This window comes from Polypterus senegalus, chromosome 13 (assembly GCF_016835505.1).
Source record: "Polypterus senegalus isolate Bchr_013 chromosome 13, ASM1683550v1, whole genome shotgun sequence".
In the NCBI taxonomy this organism is placed as follows: domain Eukaryota; kingdom Metazoa; phylum Chordata; class Cladistia; order Polypteriformes; family Polypteridae; genus Polypterus; species Polypterus senegalus.
The window spans coordinates 125,043,365-125,060,879 of NC_053166.1; the positions used below are offsets into that span (position 1 = coordinate 125,043,365).

Sequence of the window (17,515 nt, forward strand, 5' to 3'; positions counted from 1 at the left end):
TATATACAAATTAGTTGTACCTTTCAACAATATTTAATATGTTTTATACCAAATATTCAGTCTGTTACTTACGGATGCCTTGCTTTTGCAGTACAATATTTCCTGTTTTTGTCTGGTTCATTAACTTGACCATTTCTCCAGCATTGTGCACAAACAAACTGTATCTTCAAATTTGAAGGTCCAAATCTTCCTTGTATTGTTGGTGCTTGCTTAAGGTTGAAAAAAAAAAAAAAAAAAAACAAAACACATGTAATTAAGAATCAATTTTAATATTTTATTTATACATAGTTCAATAATTGTTCTCATTTAAATTATTTTAAAAGTTCAACTGAAGGATAATGTTTTATTAGTAATGATTTTTTAAACTGTGTTTTATTATACAGATGCATAAAGGATCATCAATCTTGAAGAGTAAAACCTTTGCTACACTGCTTGCACAGTATCAAAATAAATAAATTTAACTTTTCAAAATGTCCTGTATTATTTATATTTATATATATATATATATATATATATATATACATATATATATATATATATATATATATTAGGCCCCGCCGGCTGGAGCCCGCCGGGACGCCAGGAGGACGTGAGGAGGGCTTGTGCCTCCTCCAGACCGCGAGGGGTGTCCGCCCTGGTTCTGTTGGGGGCCACGGGTTGAGGGCATGGAAGCCCTTCCCTGTAGGGGCCCGTGGTCACCGCCAGGCGGCGCCCCGATGCCGGCTTATCCCGGCGGTTGCCGGTCGGGCAGGAGCCCGGCCGGGACGCCTTGGAGGACCGGAGGAGGGCGAGTGCCTCCTCCAGACCGAGTGGGCGTCCGTCCTGGTTATGCAGGGGGCCTCGGGTACAGGGCTTGGAAGCACAGCCCTGTAGGGACCCGTGGCCACCGCCAGGCGGCGCCCCAGTGCCTGTTTATTCCGGGAGCCCGCACTTCCGCCACACCAGGAAGTGCCGGGGAAGACGACAGGGGACGCCGGACGGCTTCCGGTGCGCAGCCGGCATTTCCGCCACACGGGGTGTGTCCGGAGATTGCGGGGAGCAGCTGGAGCCCATCCGGTTCCTATAGGCCTCCCTCCAGTCGTTGACAAGAGTCGGGTGGAAGAGTGGCAACGCCTGGAGGAGGAAGGAGACGGTGGGAAGAAAAGAAAAGAGAAAGAAAGAGAGAAAAGGAAAAGAAGAAAAGAGAAGGCATTGGATTGGCCTGGACTAAGGAGTTGGGGTTGGTGAGCGAATTGTAAAAGGAATAATGAGAAATAAACCAGTGTTTGTGGGTGACATTGACGTGTCTGCCTGTCTGTGTCCGGGCGAGGTTCACAATGGCGCCCAACGTGGGGCCCTCTGTCTGTGCCAAGACGGGGACCCCAAAATAAAAATTTTGTGAACGGCCCGGAGCAGCAGGCAACCCCGCACAGGTTTCGAGGGTGCGAAGTGCTCACGGCCCCCGAAAGACGCGAAATTCCCCAGATTGCCACCGGAATGCGGTCGGATGCCTACCTGGTGCGGCGAAACTTCAGCGGACGTTGCAGGGTACAGCGGTCTCCTGTGTGGTTGCTGCCCATGAAGACGTCCGGGACGGCGTGGCGTGTCTGAGGTCCATGCCGGGCGGGTGCCTCGGTTAGAAGGAATCCGGGACGTAAGGTCCCTGCTTGCGACGGTCGGCCCGGAGGGCACATCAGAACTGGTGTTTAGCAGGCAGGAGCTGCCCGGGTCCAAACGGAGGACAATCGCACGCCGATCCGCGGTGCTTTGTGGTCACCACGACGGTGAAAGAATCCGCCATGGAGAAGGCGCTGCAACCCGAAGAGCCGGAATGGCGTCGCACCAGGAGGAGAGGAGCCAAGATGGCCCGACCGGAAATTCTTCCTGAGACGGGCACGGGATTGGACGGGGTGTCTTGTGTGCCCGCCAATGATTGTATAGAGGCGGGACCAGGGAACGTCCATCTCGTGCCAAGGAGAGACCCGATTGGGCTGGAGAAGCCCCACAGGAAGCAGGCGCTAAGACTGACAAGCAGGTAGGTCAATCGTCAACTGACTTTCTGTGCTTGTCAATGTTGCAGGTGCTAGGTGCCATCCAGGCTGAACTGCTAAGTCTGAAGGAGACGGCGGGCGCGTCAGTGACGTCAGAAAGGCGCGACGCTGAAATCTTTGACGGACTGGTACCGCGGAGACGGTAAGTGGAATCGACTCCGTACAGCATAAAGGAAAGCCCACCGAACTCGGCCGTGATCCGAATGAACGGTATCAAGTAGGGGGCTGTCCGACACTGCAGGCGTCGGTGAATTCTGTATGCAAGGGGAGGGGAGTGAAAGCGAAAGGGTTAGCAGGACACGGGCTGATGAGTGCCCTGGGTCCTAGCGCCCGATACCCCAAGCCTGCAACAGTCTCCCGTCGCTCTATAGGGACGCAAACCGGACAGGGTCTGTACCTTTCCCATGGGCAGACTCAAGCCGTTATAAGCGCCCCAAAATAAAAGGGGAATCGAGGGATGAGTGCCGATTTCCCGATAGGCAAGGTCGCCTCTGTGCGGGCAGAGGAGATCCCTGGGCGCTGGGCGAGCCGCCTGCGAGCGGTGCCGCGGACGGCGGACGGGCATGGAACCTGCGGCGGAGGACTTCAGCAGGCAAGTTGGGGGCTGTCGAGGGGGCAGGAGCACGGTCGTCTGAGGAGACCGACGGGCGCTCGGGATGAGTGTCCTGGCTGTGCTTCTGGCCCTCTTTTCTTTTATTTTACAGGCCCGAAGCCCCGACGAGCGCTGAGGCCGACGTCGACGGGACCTGCCCGCCTTGAACGGGCGCCCGCTGGAGTGCTCCACGCCGGGAGGCCTACAGTGACCCCGCTGGGGGGAACGGCGGGGGCGAGAGCGGCGCAGACCACAGGGGGACGTTTGCGCGGCGAGGTGCGCAAGACAGATGTCCCAGGGTGCCGTGTTGGACCCTGGGGACATAGTAGGACCCTCGCTGGGGGCGTGCTGCCCTTCGGGTTGTGCCGTTCGGACCCACGTGTCCTCGCTAGCGGTGGGGCACTGTGGCCCCGGCCGGGGCTGGAGCCCGGCCGGGACGCCCAGGAGGACGTGAGGAGGGCTTGTGCCTCCTCCAGACCGCGAGGGTGTCCGTCCTGGTTCTGTTGGGGCCACGGGTTGAGGGCATGGAAGCCCTTCCCTGTAGGGGCCCGTGGTCACCGCCAGGCGGCGCCCCGATGCCGGTTTATCCCGTGCGGTTGCCGGTCGGGGCAGGAGCCCGGCCGGGACGCCTTGGAGGACCGGAGGAGGGGCAGTGCCTCCTCCAGACCGAGTGGGGGCGTCCGTCCTGGTTATGCAGGGGGCCTCGGGTACAGGGCTTGGAAGCCCAGCCCTGTAGGGACCCGTGGCCACCGCCAGGCGGCGCCCCAGTGCCTGTTTATTCCGGGAGCCCGGCACTTCCGCCACACCAGGAAGTGCCGGGGAAGACGACAGGGGACGCCGGACGGCTTCCGGGCGCAGCCGGCATTTCCGCCACACGGGGTGTGTCCGCTGGAGATTGCGGGGAGCAGCTGGAGCCCATCCGGGTTCCTATAAAAGGGGCCGCCTCCCTCCAGTCGTTGACAAGAGTCGGGTGGAAGAGTGGCAACGTCTGGAGGAGGAAGGAGGCGGTGGGAAGAAAAGAAAAGAGAAAGAAAGAGAGAAAAGGAAAAGAAGAAAAGAGGAGGCATTGGATTGGCCTGGACTAAGGAGTTGGGGTTGGTGAGCGAATTGTAAAAGGAATAATGAGAAATAAACCAGTGTTTGTGGGTGACATTGACGTGTCTGCCTGTCTGTGTCCGGGGCGAGGTTCACAATATATATATATATATATATATATATATATAATAGTTTTATTTCCAGTATTTTGAAAAACTTCATTTAACACAACAGTTTTACTTTATATAAAATATATTATTTAGTAGGAAACACTCGGACATTCGGTCATCAAATAAAAGTGGTTCATATACAGTACAGCAAACTTAATATTTTGACCACACCTTCCTTTGTTTTCAGTTAGTACAACACTGATCTAACTGAAATTAGTGCTCATTTGGGCAGAAGTTTTAAGTATTTAACAATCTTCTTGTTTGGTGACATACTTTTCTCTGTTGTCATTCTTGCATTCTGTGCTGTAAAATGTGTGACATGTTAACGAGCCACAGTATTGGCCAGTTTCTCAATGGCTCTATATTCAGGCTTGCCTCTCGTCGTTCTTCGACACTGTAGCACTTGTATGGAGAGTGGGGTTTTTTTTGTATCATCCCAGTGTTTAGCAGTTTATTTTGCAATTGTAATGATCACTTTGGTGTAAAGACAGGGCAAAGCTCAGTTTGCACAGGCATTTATCATTCTTTGCCAAGCATGTGTTCTATTTCCCATTCTCAATATTGAGGAAACGGCATGGCTGTTCTTCTTCAAATGAGTATCTTCAGCAAATTGCTGCATGCTCAGCAGATATCAATATTGTTCTTTTCCTTTCTCCCTTGTTACCATCTTGAGCATTTTGCCATAAGAAAGATGCAAACCCCAAAAACTAACTACTTTGAGCAATTTTTTTCCTTCACCAGTGCATATCATGTCATAAGCTTTTAATTAAGACCCAGATCAATGTTCTAGCCCCAGTCGTTCACGGGTAATTGCATGACAAATGGACACCACCCTTAGCATTTTGTACAGAGATGATTTTTGAAATTTTGTATTATATAAGTACATCAATACATTTTGTATTAGATAACTTTATCTTCACCCTAATCATCTACACCATAAACAGACCATTTATAGCACTACATAGGCTTAATTTATACTACTTCTGGTTCACTTTAACTAGTACATGAATAGGTTTTTGCTCCTTTTTTGTTGAGCATGTTCATAATCTGCTGTGGTAGCTGTGGTACACCCAGCAAATTTGGACTTAACTCAATCTATATGCTTCCGTTAGGTCAGATTATCTCAGGTTACAACGTGAGCTACCACAGCTATGCTGATGACACACAGCTGTACTTATCAATAGCACCTGATGACTCCGACTCTCTCGATTCACTAACACAATGTCTTACTGGTATTTCTGAATGGATGAATAGTAATTTTCTCAAACTAAATAAAGAGAAAACTGAAATTTTAGTAATTGGCAATAATGGATTCAATGAGGTTATCAGAAATAAACTTGATGCATTAGGATTAAAAGTTAAGACGGAAGTAAAAAACTTAGGGGTAACTGTTGACTGTAATCTGAATTTTAAATCGCATATTCATCAGACCACTAGGACAGCATTTTTTCACTTAAGAAACATAGCAAAAGTTAGACCTCTTATATCATTGAAAGATGCTGAGAAATTTATTCACACTTTTGTTTTCAGTAGACTAGATTACTGTAACGCACTCCTCTCAGGACTACCCAAAAAAGACATAAATCACTTGCAACGAGTGCAGAATGCAGCTGCTAGAATCCTAACTAGGAAAAGAAAATCCGAGCACATTTCTCCAGTTTTGATGTCACTACACTGGTTGCCTGTGTCATTCAGGATTGACTTTAAAATACTGCTTATGGTTTATAAAGCCTTAAATAATCGCGCTCCATCTTATATATTGGAATGTCTGACACGTTATATTCCAAATCGTAACCTTAGATCTTCAAATGAGTGTCTCCTTATAATTCCAAAAGCTAAACTTAAAAGAAGTGGTGAGGCGGCCTTCTGTTGTTATGCACCTAAAATCTGGAATAGCCTGCCAAACACTGCTGAAAACACATTACTTTAACATGGCCTTCTCATAACTTCACTTTAACTTAATCCTGATACTCTGTATGTTCAATTCATCATAATAACTATTCATAGTGGCTCCATAATCCGTATTAACCCCACTCTCTCTTCCGTTTCTTTTTCCGGATTCAGAAGTCTACGTGACCATCATCATCAAGTCCTTCCAGGAAAACCCTAAATACAAAGAGTACTGTTTGATTTATGTTAGGTAGATTGCCCAGAGGGGACTGGGCGGTCTCTTGGTCTGGAATCCCTACAGATTTTATTTTTTTTTCTCCAGCATCTGGAGTTTTTTTTTTTTTTTTTTGTCCACCCTGGCCATCGGACCTTACTTATTCTATGTTAATTAATGTTGACTTATGTTTATTTTTTATTGTGTCTTCTATTTTTCTATTCTTCATTTTGTAAAGCACTTTGAGCTACATTTTTTGTATGAAAATGTGCTATATAAATAAATGTTGTTGTTGTTGTTGGACAGTACTGAACAAGTGTGTATTAAAGAAATCACCACCAGTTGCCAGATTTTCTGATTTTGTCTTGTAAATAACATTTATATTTTTAAAACTGGCATCTTACTTTGTAAAGCATGTGCCATGATGGTCAATTTTATTATCTGGAACTGTGAGGCCAATTTTACATGCCAATCGTCAGGCTAGTTTTTTATGGAAAGTTTGAATTCCTTAGGAATTAAAGATGCAGGGAATTTAACAGGTTTTTGCCTTTTATGAGGCTTCTTTTATTTAACCATTATGTAGGTTTTATCCATATGTAGAATTTAGTTTTGTTACAAATGGACTCAACTATAATATTCTTTTTTTGCTCACAGCAACATCAAAAACAATTCTTCCATAGTAATGTTTGTGGCTTTATCCTTCTTCAAATATTGAGACATCTGACTCAAATCTAAGTTTTACTCAAACATCCTAAAAAGCTAATGATTGTACTATACACACAACTAATCCTACAAGCCCATCATTCTTTTTCTCAAAAGTTATACTTGGCAAGAAAAGACAAACTTAAAAACTTGTCATTACAAGTACACAAATTCTGATCTATGTTCTTCAAAAGCATCAATTACAGTGACACATGTAGTATTATTAAACTTACTTAAAACTATGGCTGCCACAAAACACATTTGCAGTCCGCTGTCTAATGTCAGTATACTTTAAATTTAATGTCTGTTTATTCTGTTCCCCTGTAAGTAGGTCCTCCAACTGACAGGGAAAACTTGGGGGCTGGTGTCAGGACCTGCACTCCAGCCACTGTAATAATCGCAACAATTGCTCACTACAGGTAGGAAACTGAAGTGTTATTTCTAAAAAAGCATCTTTCTCTGATGGATGTCTACAGTATATGGAATTTTTGGAAGACTGCTCCATAAGGATGGCAGTGTGCCTCTCTGCTACTCTGAAGATTAACACCTCCTATCCTACAAGTATATCTTGTAAAGTACATCTAAATCATAAGAATCTAACAGAATGATTCACAAATTTCTGCCAGATAAGATGGAGGGGTTGACCTTGGTAATTTCATGCACAAAAAAAGCATGGGTATGCTGTCTTTGGGCTGCTTTTTAATCATTTCAGCAGCTTCCACATAGAAGCAGGTACAGAAGTGTGTACTTTATTCCTCCCCATCCCCCACCCAGAGAAAACATGAAAATCTGTTACAATTCCGTGATTGGGTGTCCTCTTAACAATTCAATCATTTGCAAATAGACAATAACCACTGAAGCATACAAAGCATTAATCTGCATACTTTGGTACTTATTCAGTTATATTCATGAAAGCTTTTATATTCCATCCACCCATTTACTAACCCACTTATCCAGTATAGTGTTGAAGGGGGCTATTGTATAGCATTATTTAAACTGAAGATTCCTAGCTATATTGTCAAAATTTCAATCCTTTCTCAAAACAAAAAAGTGAATGACTTTGCCTGTTTTCATAAATATACTCTCTTATTCGTTCTATTGCACAAAACTAAGTAGTGTTGTTAGCAAGACGCATAAGACAACCATTAAAGATGTTATGTTGATGGAGAAAATGTCCATTTTGACAGAGAGATAATTAATATGGTCAGAGTCTACTTCCATAGTAACTCTTTTAAAAATAAAAAAATGTAATGCAAAATGGGGGAGATTTTACGTTTTGATATTCTATTAATCCATTCATCTAAATGGAAATATTTGAAATATGTTACCTATATGCTCAAAGCAGTTCTTTAGTTTAAGAGGCTACATGCAATGTAATACTAAAGTACATATGAAAATTACTGTAGTATGCATCAAGTAAACATTTCTGTGAAATATTAATTTACTCCAAAATGTTCACATAATAGGGGTTTGCATGTAAGAAGTCTGTTTTTAATGGGATGGAGCAATGCCACTTCTGAATGAATGTCCAATATTTAATAACTGAATGAATGCAAAATAATCAATACTAATATTTACATTAAAATATTCATCATGCAGGTTTTCTAAAAGCATAAATATAATTTCAATAATTATTTACAATTAATGGTTAACAAACTTTACAAATTTTACCTATTAATAATATAACTAAATCATTAAAATTATAAAAGTTAATAGAGATTAAAATTAAAAACCCTTACTTGCACTCCATGAACACTGGGATCCATACTTGTCCAATATTTCTTAGAATCTTGTGTAATAGCTTCAAATGTAATACCTTTAAAAAAAAAAATGCGGTTCTAAGTATAATGCGCTGAAAAAACACCACAAAAGAAATAGCACTGACTCAACAAAAAGTATACTTTTTTTTTCCCTCTTTGTGAAAAAATAAAAATGTATACATGCGACCTAAATCAATAAAATTTGAAAATCAAATAAGTCACTTATCAATTACTTTTACATTTTTGACAAAAGTTTTAGTATTTTTAAAGAATTTTCCCTAGTTTGAAAAAGGCATTAATGTGCAAGTGAAAATACTGAAATGAGAAATGTATTAATTCAATAAAGCAACAAAATAATTCCATATCAAAAATTATCCTTGTTGTGACTGCTGTTTAAATCTTTAGCCATGTCAGAAGTTCTCATTCTTTTTTGCAGCTCTTTTCATGTGTAATTGATGGATTTTTTTGTTTGTCATTATATAAGAATTATCTACTGATTAACTGAGCTTCCATACAAAGTCATAATTTCTCCCTGGGGATAATACAGTGCTTGCTTGCTAGCTAACTAACTATCTATTCATCCATCCATCTATTCAGGCCTAATGAATAAAATCATTTCCCACTTTGGATTGCTTCATAGTGTCAAACAGACTTAAACTCTTGGCTTTAACATGGACTAAACAGAAAGGGAAATAACACCAAAATTATGCCCGAAACCTTTAATTTTGTTTTTGTTCTTCTTTTCAGCCTAAAGCAATGTCTTTGTGCTCTTAACAATAAACTGTAATGTCAATTAATTTGATCATGTTTTCTTTTTCTGTGAAAATAAATTAATTTATTAATTTCTGACAACAGCTGTGGCACTCAAAGGCAAAACAGTAGTGTTCACATCTATATTGTAATAACATGTATAAACCTTTTAAAAGGTTGTAAGATTCCAAGGAAATAAGCTGATTGAATGAAAAAGTATTTTAGCAATCAAATATCTGTAAGTCAAGAGTTTGCTGATACATAGTTCCCATTTATTAGAATTATTTTGCAGTCTTACCAGTTTCCATTTGCATCATCCACACTTTGTATTCTATCAAGCTGTGCGCATAGAAACACTCATCTTCTCGCACACAACCATAGCGCACTTCATGGCGACAAAGGTCCAGCTGACACAGTGCGTGATATGGTCGAATCTTTAGGTACTTTACAGTAGTCTCTCTTAAAATGTGTACCAGACACCTGTTGCAAAATTGAAGCTACTATTTAGTATTTGGCTGTAGCCTGCACATTCAAAATTGTATTATAAAGGAATATACATACACACACAATATTATGTATATAACATGTATCTACCCTACCAGTCAAAGATTTTAGAACACCTTAGTTTTTACAGTGTTTGTTCAAATTTATTCAGTTCAAATGCAATGAATGACCTAAAATGAAGTAAAGGTAAGCGGTAAATTGTCAGATTTAAATTTAAAGCTTAGGTAAGCAATAACTAAAAAAAAAGGAAATTATTAACCTTAGAAGTATAGGCATTTTCTTTAGAGAAACTGCAAAAAAAAAAAAAAAAGCAAAGTCTTTTTGTGTCCTACACAATCCAATGGCAATAGGAAACTGGAAGAAACTTCTGATAGAAAGCGATCTGGCAGACCCAAAGTCATAACCCAATCAGAAGACAAGTTCAGCTTGTGTGATAGGCGCCTCACAGCACAATAGCTTCAACAACAGCTTAATTGCTGTAAAAAAAAAAAAAAGCTACAGGTTTGACAAGCAGTAAGGCCATTCTTTAAAGAACAAAAAAGGTCCTTGAAGTACTGGCTGTGTACTACTGCAGACTGAAAGAAGAATGTCTTATGGACTGATGAATCAAAATTTGAAATATTTGGTTCATCACACAGGGTGTTTGTACACCGTTGAGTTGGTGAAAGGATGGTTCCTCAGTGTATGACACCAACTGTCAAATGTGGAGGAGGAAGTGTGATGGTCTGGGGTTTTGTTGCTGAAGGCAGAGTTGGTGAGTTGGCAGAGAGTGACAGGAATTCTGAATCAAAAGGGTTGCTACAGTTTATTATTATCAGCAAAAGGTGGCTACTTTGATTAATCAAAAATTTTAAGAAAATGTTGTACACTTAATGATTCCTTGCCTTTTTTTTTTTTTTATTTGACATTGTTTTGTTCTTTGCCTTGATTTTATGAAACATTAAGGCATTAAACTGCATGTATTTCCAAAAAACTGAGGTGTTCTTAAATTTCTCACCAGTACTGTATATACACATACAAACATTGTGTGTGTATAATTTATATATAAACACTCTGGACTACTGCATAATGTATATATAAAAAACAATGTGAACTACTGCAGTTTATATTTTCCCCCTATATAATTATAAAAAGTCCATAAAATAAAATGCTAAATCTTTCTAACCTTGACACACAGGCACTAACATTTGATTAAGGCGGATTCATACATGTTTTTATTTAAAAGATACCTAGGGTTCAGATTCAATCAAGTTAATGATTGTATGTACTACTTTTAAAATTGTATTGTGATGCATTATCATCTCAAAAATACTTGACCTATAGTCTTTTTAAATTGTTGTTTCTTCATCAAGTATGCAATTAGACCTGCTAGAATTAAAAAAAAAAAAAAATTCAGATTTCTCCATTATACTACAAATGTGCTTTATAGATGGTTTTGCAGTCTAGTAGTTGTGCTTTATCTGTATAGCTCAATTTGTCATCTTTCCCATTAATCTTGTGTATGTTTTGTAAATATACCATGCACATCCCAAAACTATATTGATCCTGGCATTTGATATGTAAAATTTGTTAAGTTACACTTCCAGAGTTGTCCAGGCTCAGTAACTACAAGCTTTACAGTGTGTGTGTCTGTAGTATTTGTGTATGGTATAGGATATTGTTCTGTTCTGTAGTTAAATTTAATATTGCAATCTTTTCACTCCACAAAGCTGCTTATAAACAGTGCATGCTCCTTGCTATCAGTCGAGCTACATAAAATAAACAATGATTGAATATGCCAAAGAATTACTGATATAATACAACAAAAGAAACATCACAACACAATATACAATGTCTAACATCACAACAGTATTAAATTCAACAGTAACAAGCATTAATAAAATATAAAAAATTCAAAACCGCACATATCTTTGTCAAAGTAAAATACTTATGCTTACTTGTTTCTTTCAAAGTCATGTTTTGTAATAGGATGTGAACAAAAAGACTGGAAATCTTTATTCCTTTTACTGATTATTCTAGGCTTGTGATCAAAACAGACCTTGACAAAAATGGAAAACAATTATTTAAAATACAGATACAGTGTCCAGCAAAGACTCATTACAAAATAATCAAGTCAAATATCACTCCTAATCAAATAAAATTAAATAACCAGGACAACTATCTAGGACACAAGAAGCATCTTTAAATATGCATATTTTAGGGAATGATTCTGCAAAACTAGAAAATACTAGTAAGACAATATTAGGACAAAATAAATGATTATGCTTAGTAATTTGAAAAACCTTACAGAAGGCTGCAACACATAACATTTTAGGATGATGGTAACTACTTGAAAGGCACAAAGGCATATTGGTTCAAGCAGGAGCTTGGATAAGGATGTTGCGAGGGATCTTTATTCATGAAATTTGCATGCTCTTCTTATGACTATATAGCTTTTTCCCCCAGAGTATGTGCATGTATATATAGTTCTGTAACATAAAGACAAACCCATGAACCCTTTAAATCAAATGAGTAACTGGATACCATGTTGAACTTCAGATTTTGTAATAAGATGGATCAGATTTAGTTCCAAGCTACATATTAGAACAGCAACTTGATTCATCAAACATCAAAAATAAAAAATGCACTACACATGCTTTCCATTCAGCCATATTACCTTATTTAAACTTTTAACAGAGATGACTGCTGCAAATGTATGTGTTTCAAACACATTACACTGATCTCCTCACCCCCAGATTAAGAATCAAAATGTAAGCAAAAAATAAGTGAAAGAAAATGTGGGCTCTTGTAATAACAGAAAAGCATTTGAGTAATAGCGCTGCTGTCTCGCAGTTAGGAGACCCGGGTTCGCTTCCCGGGTCCTCCCTGCGTGGAGTTTGCATGTTCTCCCCATATCTGCGTGGGTTTCCTCTGGGTACTCCGGTTTCCTCCCACAGTCCAAAGACATGCAGGCTAGGTGGATTGGTGATTCTAAAATTGGCCCTAGTGTGTAATTTGTGTGTGTGTGTCCTGCGGTGGGCTGGCTCCCTGCCCAGGATTTGTTCCCTGCTTGAACATTTTATTCAAAACATCCATCAATGCTATAACCCATAACCATATACAAGTTTAAAAACACCGGAAGAAATTACAAAACTTGATTGAATTGCTCTTCTTTTTCTAACCTACAGCCAAGAACACACCTCATCTGACTTCCCTGTCTTTGGAACACTCAGAAATGGCATCTGTAGGAAAATTTTTGGGACTGATGAAAAGGTTAGCAAAATAGTGATTGCATGCCCTTGCTTCTCACTAGTGCAAAGCTGTTGGAGTCAATGCAAGTTATGTAGAAGAATAAGGGGGTTAGCAGATGCATCTAGTGAACCTCCAATGTCCATACAATTCTATAATATATTTCATTATAACATTTTATAGCAAAACTTTTATTGTTAACTCTCATGTGTAACTTTTTGTTTTATGAGATCACAAATGGTCAATTTTAACTATAAACATATCACTTTTTTTTTTTTTTACCTCACACAAGAACATAAATATTCCATGGTGCTCTTGCAATATTTTGGCTACTGTTAAAGTGACTCTTCCATTTGCCCCAAGGGGATCAAAAAGTAGCTCACGACTGAAAGTCCCCTTCCTCTCTAAAGTCCAAACATCTATCTCCTCTTGACAGTAGGCAAAAGTGCAATGACCTGGATACCGGCACTCTTCACCAGAAGCAACATCTTTTTGTGTTTAAAAAGAAAGAGGGGGGTGGAAAAGGAAAAGGCTAGTAACCAGTTCTAATATGCAAGTTGTTTTATTCTTTTTTTTTTTTAAATCTAGACTGCATGCAAAAGATCTCTTCTGTGTTCAGTGGCTCAGTGCATGACTATTAATTGTTAATTTTTTAAATAATCATATGTTTTATTTAAGACAACATACAATCTGAAGATAATAAAATGCAATGAATTAAACAAGTTTTAAAGCGATTCCCAGAAAGAAAACCATATCACCTATTGTACCACTGAACTCTGTGATATAACATAGTTCTAAATAAATGGCTCACATGATCCACTTAGAAAAAAACTTATTTCAGGTAGATAGAGGACATATATATACCTTTACAAATATAATATGGTCCAACATATTGAGTCTTTGTTGGTCTTGGTCGTATTTTCTTCCATGTTTTTTCTTCTGAGAATTTCATTCTTGCTAATAAAATATCTTTTTTACACTTATGGTCCAATTCTGAAAGAAATGTATTATCCAGCAATTTGGGACCTTTGAAGAGAAGTAAAAAAGAGTAAATAAAGGATTATTTCCACTTTGTTACCTGCAGATGAATCTGAATAAAATGTACTCCACCTTTTTAGATTTGTCTTCATCCCAAAGAAAGACTGTATCTGATAATTTCACTTCAACTAATCTCTCAATTAAAAGTCAATTCATGTTGTTAAAATGATTATGTAATTCATTAGCTTGTTTCTGCTCTTAATCATAAAAATGTCAATGTAACTTAACATACTATTCTTCATGTTTCAGCTGCTCCCATTAGGGTTCACCACAGCGGATCATCCCTTCCCATATATTTCTGTCCTCTGCATTTTGCTCCGTCACACCCACCACCTGCATGTCCCCTCTCACCACATCCATAAATATCCTCCTAAGCCTTACTCCTTTCCTCTTGCCTGGCAGCTCTATCCTTAACATCTTTCTCCCAATACACCCAGCAACTCTCTTCTGCACATGTCCAAACTAACACAATCTCACCTCTCTGGCTTTGTCTCCAAACTGTCCAACCTAAACTGACCCTCTAATGTACTCGTTTCTAATTCTGTCCATCCTTGTCACATCCAATGCAACTCTTAACATCTTTACCATTGCCACCTCTAGCTTTGTCTCCTGTCTTTTTGTTAGTACCACCGTCTCCATCCTAAATATCATAGCTGGTCTCATTACCGTTTTGTAGACCTTGCCTTTCAGTCTTGCTGTTATCTGTCTGTCACAAATCACTCCTGACACTCTTCTCCACCCACTCCACCCTACCAGCACTCTTCTCTTCACCTCTCTTCCACATTTCCCGTTACTTTGTACTATTGACCCCAAGTATTTAAACTCATCCACCTTCACCAACTCTACTCCCTTCTTCCTCACTATTCTTCTGACCTCCCTCTAACTCATACAAATGTATTCTGTATTGATCCTACTGACCTTCACTTCTCTCTTCTTTAGGGCATATCTCCACATCCCCAGGATCTCCTCAACTTGCTCCCTACTCCCTTTACAGATCATGTTATCCGCAAATATCATAGTCCCATCTAATCTTGTCTGTCAACGCGTCCATCACTATTGCAAATAAGAAAGGGTTCAGAACCGATCCCTGATGTAATCCCATCTCCACCTTAAACGCATCCATCACTCCTACTGCAGACCTCACCACTGTCACACTTCCCTAATACATATCCTCTACCACTCTTACATGCTTCTTTGCCACTCCCAACTTCCTCATACAATACCGCAACTCCTCCCTAGGCACCCTATCATGATTTCTCCAGGTCAACAAACATATAACGCCCTCAGAGCAAACATCACATCTACAGTGCTCATTCCTGGCATGAAACCATACTGCTGCTCGCTAATAATCACCTTCCTTCTTAACCTAGCTTCTACTACTCATTCTCATATTTTCATGCTGTGGCCGATCAATTTTATCCCTCTGTAGTTACTATAGCTCTGCACATCACCCTTATTCTTAAAAATAGGCACAAATATCCATATAGATATATAAGATAGATATAAAGTATCTATCTAAATAGGCATCCTCTCACTTTTCAAGATTGCATTAAATAATCCGGTTAAAACTCCACTGCCATGCAATCAAATATAATCAAAACCTGTTAATGCACCAGTAAGACATGTTGCTGGTTTCTTTATTTACATAAGAAGATACTAATTGGCATTTTGCACATTCTACTTTTAATTAAAAGATAAAAAACATTTACTTGCCACACTTTAGCTGACTCTTAAATTATTTCACTTTCAACATAAATGTAATGCACATATGATAGTATATGAAACACTCCACATAAAAGCCAGTATTATTTAATTCTTAAAACATGAAATTATTACTAGCATTAGAACAGATTAAAAAAAGTTCCTTCTCAAACTTTTAACATATCAGTTCATGAATACAAGGTGACATCTTTATTTCAACAGTTTAGAACAAGAAAATACAAATTTTATGAAATATAGCTATTTACCTTTAACCTCCTTCAATCTGTCTATAGCCCCACGTTCTTGTTCAATAGCTTGTTTTAATGTAGTAACTGTCACCCACATTTCTTATTCCTACTACAGCTCTTCAGTAGGTCTTCCTTAAAAATTCTATAGCATGAGCATTAATTTTTAGTAATATGAATATCAAAACTGTACTCACTAGTTCAGATATGGCTTCACAATTGCACTATACTGATTAAACATTACTTTTATGTCACTACTTTTACTTCATACAGAATGCTTTATAAACCACTGAACAGGTTTAACCACTTAAGTATTTTTGATTTTGCTATACTTCATTATACTGTCTGCATGGGGAACTTGATCAGTAAAAAAATACAAAATTGGGTTTTGGGGACAAAGCATAATTTTGTCCAGATCCATACATTTTTAAAACTAGGGCTTTTGCTAATACACCTATTTAGTGTGATCAGCAGATTTAACCAACAGTTACAGGTGTGTCTAAATCATTTATATGAGTTGAACCACAACTATGATCCATACAGAACTATACTACTGATATCAATAAAGTCACAAAAAGAACCCTTGCACTAGAAGTGATTTTTAATTTTAAGCTAACTTGGCACATACATGTATACCAAACACCAAATCCTACAGAAGGGGAATTACCTAATAGTTAGTATAATCCTATCTATCATGTTTTTGTGTCAGTGTATCAATTAAAGGAAAAAAAAAGAACAAGTTTTTTTTCGACAATAAATCCTAAAGCTTCAAAAATCCTTGCATTTTAAAAAGGATGAGTTCATCCATTCATCCATTTTTCAACCTGTTGAATCCGATTTCAGTATTGTTCAAATCTAAATAAACAAAAATGGTATATATGCATTTGCCAAGTGAAAGTATGTTCTAAAGTTAAGCTTTTCCTATAAATAAATAAAAAAAATTTTTTGCTCGCACTGGTGTTTTACAATGAATGGTATGGGGCACTGAAAACCACTGCAAAACAAAAGCTTAAAAACTTACCAATGAAGCAGGAAAAAAAATGATAAACGAAAATATGCTTTCTGTGTTTCTGACGCATGTTTGTGACAACAAAAGCAATCTGGAAATAATTAGTTTATTGCATATTCTTGGTACAATGTTTCTTTTAATAAGGACATATTTTCTATTTGCGTGTATGAGTTCTCAAATCAAAACAAAATCAACCATATAGCATGAAACGTTTACTGTGATTTGGTCCTTAAAGAGGCAACCAGCCTCTCAGGGTGATGGGGGTTTGGGGGTTGTTGGATTGTGAAAGGTTGTTGCGCAGGAAGACAGAGTGCTGAGCAATCACGCACATCTGGTCTTTTAAATTGGCCAAATCTCATAATGTTGGTATTTTTTATTCAAAAATGACAAGTAAACTATTTTACAATGTATTTTGATATGCAAAGTAAATTTAGTTCTATTAATTCAACTTCAAGTGATTCATTATTTTTTCCATGTTACATTTGTCATCAAAAGACTATGATATCCCTATCTAAAATACATATTTTGATATATTAAATGACCAATTTACTTTTGTAGGTTCTAGATACATAGAAATTCTCAGACACAACTCTTTGTATGACAACTCACACTGTGTGTGAATTAACTTTTGATATTTTGCATACAAC

At 39.0% G+C, this 17,515-nt stretch overlaps 1 protein-coding gene across 2 annotated transcripts in view; it reads right to left on the reverse strand.

Moving 5' to 3' along the window:
• The window catches only part of zc3h7a (zinc finger CCCH-type containing 7A), an 80,349-nt gene that overhangs the window by 31,479 nt on the left and 31,355 nt on the right, over positions 1 to 17,515 (reverse strand). For both annotated transcript variants that reach the window (XM_039776445.1, XM_039776444.1), the window contains 6 exons: positions 13,740 to 13,901; positions 13,158 to 13,363; positions 11,585 to 11,685; positions 9,442 to 9,623; positions 8,373 to 8,449; positions 73 to 209 (listed from right to left, as the gene is read on the reverse strand). In XM_039776445.1, the coding sequence (XP_039632379.1) occupies positions 73 to 209; positions 8,373 to 8,449; positions 9,442 to 9,623; positions 11,585 to 11,685; positions 13,158 to 13,363; positions 13,740 to 13,901 (865 nt within the window). The remainder of the gene's footprint in view (positions 1 to 72; positions 210 to 8,372; positions 8,450 to 9,441; positions 9,624 to 11,584; positions 11,686 to 13,157; positions 13,364 to 13,739; positions 13,902 to 17,515) is intronic.